The 13,205-nt window shown below is 47.7% G+C and overlaps 1 protein-coding gene across 8 annotated transcripts in view; it reads left to right on the top strand.

Annotated features, from left to right (window-relative positions):
* BCL2L11 (BCL2 like 11) overlaps nt 1-4,607 on the top strand; it is a 43,645-nt gene extending 39,038 nt beyond the window's left edge. For all 8 annotated transcript variants that reach the window (XM_046662301.1, XM_046662304.1, XM_046662306.1 and 5 more), the window contains one exon: nt 231-4,607. In XM_046662301.1, the coding sequence (XP_046518257.1) occupies nt 231-329 (99 nt within the window). In that variant the 3' untranslated portion in view covers nt 330-4,607. The remainder of the gene's footprint in view (nt 1-230) is intronic.
* Nucleotides 4,608-13,205: the final 8,598 nt, after the last annotated feature.

Genomic DNA, 13,205 nt, shown 5'->3' on the forward strand with positions numbered 1-13,205 from the left:
TGCTCTTTCTGTAGTGACATCTTTCTTTGCAGGGGAAATGGAAAGAACTTCCCTTCCCGGTCTCAGGGAAAAATTGGTGCTTCAATGACACAGTGCTCTTTAAGAGAGGCCTTCCGTAGCTGTCAAGATGAGATTGGTGTTCACTAAAATAAGGGCATCCCTCACCGCCCTATACCCCCTAAAAAATTAGGGCTGAGAAACTAAGAAGCTTTCTTCCTGTGTTGTTTCAGGTCGTTTTGAATCATCACCAAGCAGCTGAAGCCCACCCCCAAATGATCATCTTGCGACTGTTACGTTACATCATCCGCCTGGTACGGAGACTGCAGTGACGACAGGCTCCATGTAGAGCCGAGATGCGTGCAGACATTTCGCTTGTTGAAACCGACAAGCCCCAGCAGCACAGTCTGTCGGTGCCCTTGCCATGCGGCCTGCGGTCTTTTCTGGAGAGGGCGTGCAGAGGGGCCGGGTGACACGCCCCCGAAGACGCCGAGCTGCGTGTGGACTCCACCTTTCTGTTCCTTGCCACGTGGCAGAATTTCTGATGGAAGTTTGTTGTGAATGTAAATGAGGGAGGATTCTTTTTAAAAAAAAAAAAAAAAATTGTACAAATCATGGTTCTTCGGAGCAGGATTTTATGCAAGAATGGTGTTTACATGCAGTGTGGTTTTTTTTCCACCTTCTTTAATAAGAACAGGTTTTTCAAAAAGGAAATGGAAACTTTTTAAACAGCTTGTGAATGATTTTTGTACTAAAAATTTAAGAACCTATTGCTTATTCTCAGAGATTATGTAAACTCTGCAGTGGAAACTGAGCCAGCTAATTTATAAAGCTGCCTTAGTTTATTTTTAGAGATTACTGTACAGAATTTTTAAATGGGAGACGTACGATGTGGCCCCTCCCTTCCCTACCGTCATCTCTTTTATTTTATCATTATTAATACCAAAAAAAGTTCTTATAAAGTGAACTGATGAAGGGAGTTCATCCTGCATTGGTGTGCCACTCCCGTTGTGTAAATAGTTACTTACCTCCTTAATTCAATTGCATCTGTGGCAAAATTGCAGACTTTCTGTGTCTGTTTTTCCTTACGTTCCTTGTGATGGTCCTCTGGTCTGTCCGGATGCTGATGCACAAGTTGGTCCAGTGCGTTTTCGCGATAAAATGCAGTTGGATCAGAACGAGAGTTAGTATCTGCCTGCATCGTACTCGGCTCAGTCGGTGTGTCTGTTGGTAGCTTACTAACTGGGAAGTTCTCGGTGTTGGTTTTCATTTCTTTTTGACGGGCTTGTCTTTTAGAAGTGCTCTGAAGAGGTAACAGCAGGAATAAGAAAGTCTTATGCCCCTTTGTGCTGTTGGCTTCTCCCAGTTCAGGCTCTCCCTTAGTCACAGGGTGCGCTCTGAGCACAAGGTCCTGGATCATGATGTGCCACTTGCAGCTGAACAGCTGTTTCCCGGGCATCCTGGCGTTTCATCCAACTCAGCCTTCATCTGGCCTTTGATGCCTGATGCTTGGTTCAGACTCTTATAAATCCACCTGAGGCTTAATTCTGCCTTCAGCAGGACCGTAGAAAAACTCCAGTGGGCGCAAGTCTGGAATGGTCCCTCAGCCTTCTGGCAGACATCTGTTTTCCTTCTCCATTTCTCTTGGGACAATAGGATTTTATCAGGCACCCTTCGTGCATCCGCTTCTGTCGGGATCTTCTCCACACCTGCCTGTGAGGATTGTAGGGCGTGGGAAGTCCAGGAGTTGGTCAGTCATTTCAGAGGCAGTTAAACAACCGGGGAGACCCGAGAGAGAGAGAGAGAGAGAGAGAGAGAGAGCAGGCTGCAGTGAGAGGGGAGGCGGAGAGCATCCTGTGAACCCCGTCTCTCACAGTTGTTGAAACTTCAGATCCCTCAATGGCTTTTTAAAAGAAATATGTGACTTTTCAAACGAGTCAACAGTTTCAACAACTATTGTATTTGCTTTGGGCCCATCCAGGACCAGTGTTTTCACATTATTAAATTAAGTGGGAAAATCCATTCATTTGTATGTTCCTAATTTTCTATAAATATATTATATATATATATATATATATATATATATATTGCAAATACACTTCTTCCTTTAGGTAGAGATATTTGATTCCAAATAGTCTTCCTTTTTTTAAAATGTTCCTTTCCCCAGATATCTTCTTGGGGTCTTGAATATTTTTAAAGCTGTGTTGAGTCTCAGCTTGTGTCCTTGAGGTGTCTCGAACCGCTTGGTAGGGTCATCAAGTCCATACGGTTGTGGGGTGGTGTTAGAATGGCAGCCAGGGACCTGCTGGGCACACACACCAAAGATGTATTTGGTTCTGGGCACGCCCTCGCCCAGGATCTCCATACTCTTGTGCCAGTCTCTCTGACTGGAGCACTTTACTCTGTTTCTTCAGTCCTGCGGCTCCCCGGGAGCACAGCACGCAGCCCCGGTCGGAGGGCTGTGTGCTCGCCACATGCGCAAGTTTACCTCTGGCTTGGCGGCCTCCGGGCCCGCAGGCTGGCCGTGGAAGCAGCTCGTGAGGAAATGAGAGGCTCTGTGGACTGTAGAAGTATTAAACAACGGGATGTTGCACCAGGATTTAAGATGACTGGATGTCTCTGTACTGTATATCTCTGTTTATCAAGATGCCTCCCTTTGAAACGTATACCTGCCGGGGTATACCTTTTCCTTTTTATTGTTTATTTCTTTTATTTTTTTGTAGAGAAAAAATAACTAGATCCCTTTTGAAAACTTAATGCGGGTTTTGTGCCTTGACCACCTCTTGTCACGTGAGGTTTGTAGAAAGTGTCCTGTGATTTATCACAGAAATGCAATAAACCTACACAAAATAACTTCATGACTGATTCTTCAAGTTACCTGTACTCCTGCCTGGAAAAGAGTTTATGAGGAACTTTTTTTCGGTTGTGGAGAAACCAGGTAAAAATTCCTTCTTAGAAAAAAAAAGTGTATACAGTAGAATACAACCTTCTCCTGTTTCCCCTTCTTAATGTTGTATATATTTTGACTATTTATTAGATTAGAAAGTCATATTTTACTTATCAACTGAGCCAAATGTCTTTGTGCAATTGTGTTCCCTTTACTCTTCTTGTAAAATTTTGTACAGCCTAAATGAGTCAAAATCAGTTTTTACGAAACTTTTTCAGAATTGAGGATTGTAAATATTGTAGATTCTTTTCCTGTGTAATGTGTCCTACTGTTTCATAATGCTGTAACTTGTAGAAATGTTGTATATTTATTTCCTGCTTATTTAATGTCTTATGTTGGGAAAGTGTTGACCTCCTTGGCCCCACCCCTCGCTGTCCCATTCGTGGCTTTCGCTCTGAGGTGGTGACTGGTCAGCCCTGTGCAGGCTGCGTGGTCTCCCCAGGGTGGCCCTCCAGCTTTGATTTCTGGTCAAATAAGTTTAAATTCTTGGGCCTTACCTGTCTTTAGGATGAAATTTTTGTTTAGACTTCCAACAAGAGGCTGTAAATCTGGCAGGCTACAAAATTCTACTCTAGGAAACACCCAGTGACTTTCTATTTGTTCCAAAACAGCTAATTTCTCATGGAAGCAAATTATATTAACTCCAGGCCGTATCTTTTTTTTTTTTCAAAAAACGTATTGTCGGCAGTTGGGACGGATTTTTTTCCATTGAAAATTTATCCCCGACAACTCAGTGTTCAGAGAAATAAAACGAGCCCCTTCTGGAGGTGCCACCTGAGGGTGTTCAGGGCGAGGGCCAGGCAGGATGAAGGCACAGGTGCCATGTGAGGCTCCTTCTGAGAGAGCGACTTCGGGACCACCTCATGCCACCAGCGCCTTGTGGGCAACTGGTGAGGAGGTGAGTTTCCCCCACATGCTGTGTGGCTCCCTGTGCTGTGAGGTGTGGACTGAATTACATTGGCTGTCTTCAGGAGCTAATTGTACCGCCCCTGGGCCCTGAACCTTTTGGTCCCTGCAGTTGATCAGCCTGCTTCTTCAGGTTGATGCCCTCCTGCCGCTTCTCCATCACCTTCGAGAGAGGTTGGGGGCCCCGCTGGACTGGGTGTTAAGATGTGGAAGCTTTAGAGAGACTTCCGAGTGGTTCCGCGGAGGTGGTTCTGTCATCCCTGCTGAGTTAGCCTGGTGCCTGCGTGTGTCCATTGCACGCATGTGTGTGTGCAGGGATGTGTCCACACGTGACGCTGAACCAGCTGGGGTTACTCCTGTTCTCCGAAAGGCATTGTGGGTGAGAAGCTTCCTCAACCTCCCAGCTAAGTACTTTGACTACTTTTATTTGGGAATTTCAGACTTCGGAAGCCCTCTTTGTTTGATCCAGGTTCTGTGACCACTGGTTACTGTATTAGGGCTCATCAGGTACTCATTCATGAACAGCACTGATCTGTCTGTACTGACCCTTCACTAATTCGGTTCCTAGGACCCAGCATATGTAGCATCTGTACCATGGTTTCCCTGGCTTACTTGTGTTTGCACTGATGAATTTTGACAGGGTAATTGCCACTTTACTTGTGCAATACTGCTGTAAATAACTGCAGATTTTTTTTTTTAAGAAACTCAATCTTTTATGTTCTTAATGAATTTTATATAAATAAAACTTTGAACTAGTTCTGCTGAGCTGTTTGATTTGATCGCTTTCACAAAGTAATGGAGGAGCAGCTGAAATGATACATGACTGTACACACGCCCACAGCCCTGCCGTTGATCAGTCACAGAGAAAGGCATTACCCACGTGTAGATTTCGTGAACTCTCCCTTGAAGACAGTTCTGTGTAGTCTACTTAAAAGCAAACCACTCTTTAAAGTTTTGAAGTGGCTGGCGAGACCGACAGCATGGTTATCTGCCCACGTAGCCAGATATGACTCAACACCTGGGAGAGGGGGGTATTAGGTGGCGGCTCTGAACTGTATTGATTAGCGATTACAGCAGGTACCCTGCCATCTTCCCTCGTCTCAGAGTTGGAAGAAAAACCCAAAGATGGGAAGCCTGGTTTGACTCTAGTAGAAAGGGCTTGTCTGCAGGGCCTGCTCAGAGCTGAGGAATCGTCAATAAGTGCCTGGAGCCCTGCCTGTGAACTTGATCACAGCCACCTTACAAAGGGCCGGTTGAGTTTCCGTGGCCCTGTGCTGCGCAGGCAGGTGGGCTGGTTTAGGCGTGGCTGAGAGAAATTAAAGCCTGACTTGGGGATACAGGTTATGAAATCCTAAATTCATAATTTGCCACTTTTACTCTGAAATAAGTCTTGAGAAAGTTAAAGACTGGCTCAGATTTGTTTCAAACTGGTATTTTGTTAATGCTTTACATTTTAATTAGGTAAGCAATACATGAACATGGTCTTAGATGTATATTATATATATGCGTGCATAGGTATCTGTGTATATATACATTTATTTCAAATCAAGTTGTTCTGGCCCCCATCCGCCAACCTCCTTCCTCACTGAATGGAGAGTTCAGCTTTGTCCAGACCCCCCTTTCTCTGCAGTGTGTGTGCACGTGCATGCACAGGGGCTTTGCTGTTTCTATAAATGCTGTAACTCAGTATGTGGTTCTGACTTAGCAGTAGGTCATACATCTTTCTGTGGTGACTCCACTTCATTCTGACCACGGCGTCAAGTGCACACGAGTATAAGATCTCATCACCTGGTGTCCTGCTTGTGGCATTTCTGCCTCCTCAGTGCCGCCCAGGACCGCCTGGTGCCCCCTCACCAGCATGCAGGAGAGCTGCCTGGTGGTGTGGCAGGGAGGTGGGCTATCAACTTCAGCAGACGCTTGCAGGTGCTGCCAAACTGGCTGTCCGGTTCACACACCAGCAGCCGCAGAGGATGCCCACCCACCTTGGACACTGCCAAGGGTACAACTTTGCCACCAGCCCACAGGGTGAGGGGTGATATTAGTCGAATGCAAATTTTTCTATTTCCAAGCAGGATGGTCTTTTCAGATATTGTTGGCATCTGCCTTTTTTCTAAAGACCTTTGCTTGTAATTTCAACTGGGTTTTTCCTTTTTCCTACTGATAACTAGCTATAGATTTTGAGTAAAAATCTGTTATATGTTGGAAATATGTTTCCTATAGTCTTGCTTATCTTTTTTTACCCAACATTTTAAGATTTTCAAACATACAGAAAAATTAAAAGAATTTTACAGAGAACACCCATATAGCCACTATCTAGAGTCTACATTTTAAATCTGTACTTGCTTTATCATATATGTATCCATTAATCCATCCGTTAATCATTTATCTATCCATTAATCTATCTTACTGTGTGACGAATGTCAAAGTAAATCATAGTCATCAGCACCCTTATCCCTAAATACTTCAGCGTGCATAGCATTCAGAGTTCATTAATTTTTTGTAAATTTTTTCTTTTGGGATACAATTTACACACAATAAAACATACACATCTTACGTGTCCATTGCTGAGTTTTGACCAAGGATGCAGCTGTTGCCCAAACTCTTATCAAGATGAGCATCACCATCACTCCAGAAAGTTCCCTCGTGCTCCTTCTGAGGCAATGCCGCCCCTTCTTCCCCCAGGTGTGACCTCTGTTCTGATTTGATTTTTTCTGCCGTATGTTAGTCTTGCCATATAGTTGGAATGGGATCATGCAGTATGTGGTCTTTTGTGTCTGCTTTCTTTTTTGCGTAGCATAATGTTTTTGAGAACCATGTTACAATCATCAGTAATTTCCTTTTTTATTGCTGAGTAGTATTCTATTGTTTAAACAGACTACACTTTGTCCATTGTCGTCTTATCGAACACCTGAGCTCTTTCAGTTTGGGGCCCGGATGAATAAAGCTGCTCTGAATCTTTTTGTGAACATGCATTTTCTTCCTCTGCATGTCTTTTAACTGCTTGTGGTGTACTTGATGTAGTTGTCACCATTTTAGAAGTCAGATTTATCAATCTTAAGTAGGTTTCTGTAGTTTGTATTTTAAGAGCCCTTCCCTATGCCAAAGTTTTAAGTATGTTTTCTTATTTTTTATTTGTATAACCCTACAGTTTGGTTTTTCATCTTTAATCCACCTGGCATTTCTTCTTTAATGATATGCATATGAATCTGACTTTATTTTTCCCCCATACACTGCTAAGACCACCTTCTTTTCCCCACTAGCCTGAAATGGCGTTCTGACATCCACCAAAATCTGTACATATGGTTCTGTTTCTCAACTCTTCCTTTTTCCATTGATCTTTTTGTTTGATCCACATTGATGCTAATTACTATAGTTTTGCAATATGTTTTGAAGTTCTCCTTATCTTTCAAGATTGTCATGGCCATGCTACATCTTGTCTTTCATGTACCTTTTTGAATCAGTTTAAGCTTCTTAGAAAGTTCTTTGGGGGTCTTGTTTGGGATGACAATGACTATATTAATTTAGGGGAGAACTGCCATTTTTCCAAGATGTTTTCAAGGTGGACAGTATTTTCATCCATCTGTTAGGCTTGTTTTTTGATGCCTGTAGCACGCTTGACTTTTCTTTTCATATATCCTGCACATTTCTCATTAGCTTTTCTCTAGGAGAGGATGGGGTTATCCAGCATCCCACCCACCCATTCTCCCTTCTTATCTCCACCACAATATTCCTTTGTGTGCTTCCACTTCTGTCTTTGAAACTTTCCCTGCCCCCGGTACAGCTGAGGACAGGCCCATGGCCTAAGCTTGACCGACCCAACGCTCTTTCCCAGGTCTCTGAATCTGGAGCAAGGGAGGTGAGGAGGGGCCGGTGGGAGGGCGGCATTCTGGAGGCTGCAGGAGATGTTGGCATTGCCTGGCCACAGTGCCTGGCTGCCCAGCCACTAGCAGGCCGGTGCCTGGGCCCCCAGCTTCCTGTTTGTTCTGAGAGCTCAGCACCTGCCCCTCCGGGAAGTTCTCTTTGTGCTAAGTTAGCCAGGGTCGGTTTCTGTTGCTGGCAGCCATAAGCGCTGACTCATGCCTACCTGTCAGGAAGGACTGAATAAGAAGGTTGTAAGGAGTTCTCTATAAACAATACGAATTCAGAAGAGGGGTGGGGAAATCCCATAGGCCCCAGGGCCCACTTGCATCTCCAGCCACCAGGGCCTCTCAGCTTTACCACTGTGGGGGCCCTAATCCTGCACTTCCTGCCTCAGACCTCCTCACCTCTTGGTGACCTGGCCCCAGGGCCTCCTGTTGACATGTGGGTTGTCCCAATAGTTCTGGGTATTGCCTGAGCCTGCTGACTGCTGCCAATTGCCCCATAAGATGAGGCCTCTGTCTGAGGGAAGGTGTGGTCCCCTCGCTCTGCCCGCTGACCCTATTCACTCCATCACTGGGGAGGAGCAGCTTGCAGGCATTTGTTCATGTTTAAGGCATTTGAATGGGAGCATCCCAGTGCTAGGGTGAGGGAGCAAAGGGGTCACAGAGCCCATGGGGGTGGTCTCCCCGCTAGGAAGGTAGAGGGAGATCAGTTGGGGAGGGCTTGGTGTGTATTCATGGAGAGCAGGACCCGCTCACCCCCATTCACATGTAGCCCCTGAACTTTGCTCCCTAAACCCGCAATAGGGAGATAGTCCAGCCCAGAGCCTCCCCAGCCCTCAGCATCCTGTCCCTTATACCAGGCAGCCCTGGGATCCTACCCTGCATCTGAGCCCAGAGCCCCAGCTGTACAAATGTTCCTTTTGCTTGTCTTATCCTGGTGCACACCCCTGGGGTGCCAGACCCGGACAGGATTGGGGGTTCAGGTTGTCCAGTGCCCCCATCCACCCTATTGTCCAGTGAAACCTGTAGAAGACCAGTCAGGACAGGGCTCCCTGGGGGCTTGGGCTGGCCATCCTTGATAGCTGCCGCCCTCTTGGAGAGCTGGGGCTGCTCCCGTTTTCTTCTTTTCTCTTTTTAAAACATGTCATGGAGATACAAGTACGGTGAAACAGTGTATGGCTTGCTTGACACATGTCTAAAGCTGAGGCTTCATGTCCCTGATGAAGAGGCAGAACCTGTCCAACATGAAGAGAGAGCCGTTCGGTCCTGCCTGCCCAAGGCCCAGGCTCATGCCTGACCTGTCCTCTTGCTCCGTGGGCCCCAGGCCAGGAGCCGTCTCTGCAGAGGCGTGAGGAGAGGCTGGGGATCTGGCTGGGGTCTCCCAAGGGTGCTCAGGGGCCTCTCAAGGCCCTTCTAACAGGGAAGGGAGCCAGCTTTGCTCCTTGAGTGGGTTCCAAGCAGCCTCTGGCCCTGTCAGAAACTCTTCCCCATGTTACTCAACCATGACCTTCACGTCACTATGTGTCACTTATTTCTGCTGAGAAGCCTGACACAAAAAGCCCTGGATCTAGAAGATCTGGCATATTTTCTTAAAAAGTAAATCAATTCTATCACCTTGACATCTGGACTGTTGAAGGAGGAGAGCCGTGTGCCAAAGCGTCCTGGGTCGTTGGATGACAAAAGCTATCCCGGGAAAAAACATTTTTTTCTTCTTCAGTCAGCTGCTATAAAATCTTTCTCCCATTTAAGTGTAGGTGAAAGGATTTTATTGTTTTTGACCCAAATAGTCTGAAAAAACTTGCATGCATTCGTTCATTTATTCACTCATTCAACAAATGTTTATTGAACGTCTACTGTGAGTCAGGCACAATTTATTCCAAGTGCTCAGGACTCAGCGTGAAGGAGGCTGCCGAGGCCCCTGCCCCATGGGGCTTGTATTCAGTAGTGGGGGAGGGACATAAGAAAATCCGGTGAGCAGGTGAACAGACTTCGAAAAGTGAAGGAAAGAAACAAGGCCGAGTGTGCTGGAGCAGGTCTGGTGGCGGAGCTACTGCAAGGATGACCTGTCCTCTGGGACCTCAGGATGTGCAAGGAGCTGCCAGCCAAGAGCTGGAGGAGTCCAGACAGGGACCAGAGATGTGAAGGCCAGGTGGTAAGGAGGCTGGAACAAGTGCCATAGGGAGCAACTGGGGGCAAGGGGCTTGAGCAGCAGGGGCTGGGCTGCAGGGCCCGGAGGCCGTGCCCGAGAGACTGGGCTCCCTCTAAATTCACGGGGCCGTGGCGGGCTCTCGTCACAGAACCAACATCATCTGATACCAATTATTTTTAGAAAGATTCCTCTGAATTCCAGACCAAAGGAGACTGAAGCGACATGGCAACTGAATGTGATATATGATCTGGGATTTTCTTTTGCTATAAGGGACATGATGGGGACAAGTGGTAAAATCTGAATAAAATATGTAGATTAGATAATAGTGTTGCATCAAGGTCCATTTCCTGATTTTGATCACTGAAGTATGGTTATGTAGGAGGGGTCCTTACCTTGAGGAGACACACGCTGATGCATTTAGGGGGGAGGGGCATTGCATGTCTGAAATTTACTCTTAAACATTCAGAAAAACATCTAATGTGCGTACATGTGTGTTGTATCTTGGGAGCGTGCGAGAAGGATAAAGCAAATGTGGCAAAATGTCAACATTTGGGGAATGTGGGTGATGGCTAAGGAAATTGTTTATACTATTTTGCAAGCTTTTTGTAAGTCCGACTTTATGTCAAAATAAAAAGTTAAAAATTTAAGACCCTGTGGCTGTGCCTAGAGGATGGCAGCCAGCATAAGCATAGGCAGAGGGGACAGGAGTGCTCCCTGGAGGACGGGGACCTGGACAGAAGGAGAGAGGCTCTAGAAGAAGAGGAGACGAGACCCCCCCCCCCCCCCACCAATGTGGAGGGAGGGAGAACAGAAGGACGGGAGGATCCTAACTGAGGACTCTGGCCAGAGCGATTGGGTAGGGATGGGACTTCCTGAGAAGAGGAACAGGGTAGGGGAGAAATAGGTTGGGCAGGGGCTGGGGAGATGTGTTTTGTTGACCTGCCAACTCAACTCAGGGCTTCTCCAGAAAGAGTGTTATCAAATCATTTTAGAGGGAAAATGTTGGGTTTTGGAAAGTAATCCCGGCTGGTTGGACTGCAGACCATTGGCCGATTGAAGAAAGGCTGAAGCACAGATATTTAGGCACTTACTTTAATGAAACACTTTCTTATGAAACACTGCCTGAGGAAATGGGGTCTTTAATCGTAGGATATGGAGGACAGTCAACGCCACCCTCAAGATCTGCACAGAGTATCTGTTGAACATGGGCCGGACAGTCGCACGGGAAGAGGGTCTTCAGTCCTGGAGGATGTTAGACCCCCTCAGAGGGCTTTTATGAAATACCTCCCTCCAGGATCCACCTCTTCAAAACTCCGGTGGGGCTCCAATGTAGTATTTTTTAAAGCTCCCTAAGTGACTCCAGTGTGTGGCAGGGCTTGGGAGCCACCAAATCAGCTGACTCAGGACTCCACCGGAGGACTCTAGAAACCGTGGGACCAGAGGCAGCATCGTTGGATCAAGTGCCTCCCCCTGGGGAGAATGCACTGAAGGACAACACTCAAGAAGGGGCTTTCTGTTTGTTTAAATTTTTGTTGTAGTTGCAAAATGGTCAGTTCTTATTTCGGTTTCCCTCTGCCAATTTGCCCTGGCACAGGCAGCCACACCTCCTGCCAAATTTGAGGTGAGTGGGAGGACAGAGTGGGCCGGAGGGCCCAGGGCCAAGGCCGTGGCAAGGCGGAGGTGAGGCAGCCCCAGGCTGTGTGCCCGGGGAGAGCCTGGTCACTCCTCAGGTAGGACGGAGCCTCCACTGACAGACCCAAGGGGTTCAGCGAGGTCAGAGATGGGAGGAGGGGCCGCCAGCTGCGCTCCGCAGGAGCAGAGGTAGGACCGAATCAGTGTGTGGAACAGCTAATAAATGAAGATGTGAATCGCAGCACACTTGACCCCAGCCTTCCACAGCTCGGGTGGGCGTGGCGTGTGAGGGGCTCTCAGAATCAGGGGGAACGTATCACGGTCCGCTGAAAAGCAAGGGCAGAATGCACACACAACAGGCCCTAAGGGTATGCGTTCAGGACTGAGTACTTACAGGGCACATGGTCACTTGCTCTGGGGAACAGATCACAACCCACATTGGCCCCAGTTGGAAAAGGAGCTCTTCAAAGGGAACGTCAACTTGTACTTGCTCAGTGATATGCAAGGATGCTGGGTCAGCCCGCCCAGAAACTGCCTCTGGGCCAGCCTCCATGGGCACAGCCTTGGCTCCTCCAAGTGCCTCCCAGGGCAGGACTCCCTGCTGCCCACCCAGGCTGGCGGGGGTTCAGACCAGCCAGGCTCGCAGGTGACTCTCTGCCTGACTCAGGCTCCCTTCTGGGGGCCGGGGTTCTGTTTGTTTGCAGGTAAGTGCTCTCAAGCCCATCAGGGGATTTTAATAATTACATTCAGAATTGTGTCTCTCTGGCCTCTGGACTGTAAGGGTCAAGGCAGCATCCCTCTGGGTCAGCAGGGCCAACCATGGTGTCTGGCACGTAGGAGGCACCCAACACAGGACCCTGGGACGGGTCTGAGCAGGATTCCATGGCAAAGCATCTTTTATGAAAGCCCAAGTCTGTTCTTGGCTGCTTGACCATGATTTGTACTTTTTGCCACTTAAAAGAGCGGTGAGGACACTGGGCCTATTCAGTTACAGACTTCTTTCTTAAGAGGCAGTCCAGCCTTTGGCAAAATGGTTCCCCTTTCAGGGCCCCTCTTTTGCTGCACGTGGCCCCTTCCTCCTTCCTCACCCACCTTCTGGGGCCCCAAGAGCCCTAGGCTTCCTCTAAACCCCTTCCTTTAGAGCGGCTGCCCAGAGCTGTGGTGCAGGCAGGGTTCTTAAAAATACATTCTGCCAGAGGACAAATGACCGACAACGGCTTGATGAATGCAGCCTCTTGCAACTCTGGTGGCATGTGCATTTTGGACAATTAAGTTGTTGTCTAAACTTGGTGGCTCGTCTTCATCAGTCATAAGAAAATGACACTTTGGGGAAATAAATCCCAACAATATGGGCTGTTTCCTGGAATACCCCAGGCTCACTCCTGCATCACCGTCTTGTTGTCCCCTCTTTCTAAAGTGCTCTTCCCAGGTACCCACAGGGCTGGCTTCTTTACCAGCTTCAGGTCTCTTCCAGGCCTTCCCAGTGTGGCTTTCCCCAACCACCCCATTCAGTCCCTCCCTTTGGTTTACACTCTGTGCAGGAAGGTGTGCCCTCGCTCCTGGAGCCCCAACTTGGGGCACTGGAACTTGGGGTGGCTATGGGACAAGAGGGAGGGACTCAGGTCCTAGTCACTGGGGATCCAGTGATGGGCAAGGACTGGGCTATATGCTCTGTAAGAACAAGGACTGTATGAGCCCCATTCCTTGCACC

Source organism: Equus quagga, chromosome 5 (assembly GCF_021613505.1).
Source record: "Equus quagga isolate Etosha38 chromosome 5, UCLA_HA_Equagga_1.0, whole genome shotgun sequence".
Lineage (NCBI taxonomy): Eukaryota > Metazoa > Chordata > Mammalia > Perissodactyla > Equidae > Equus > Equus quagga.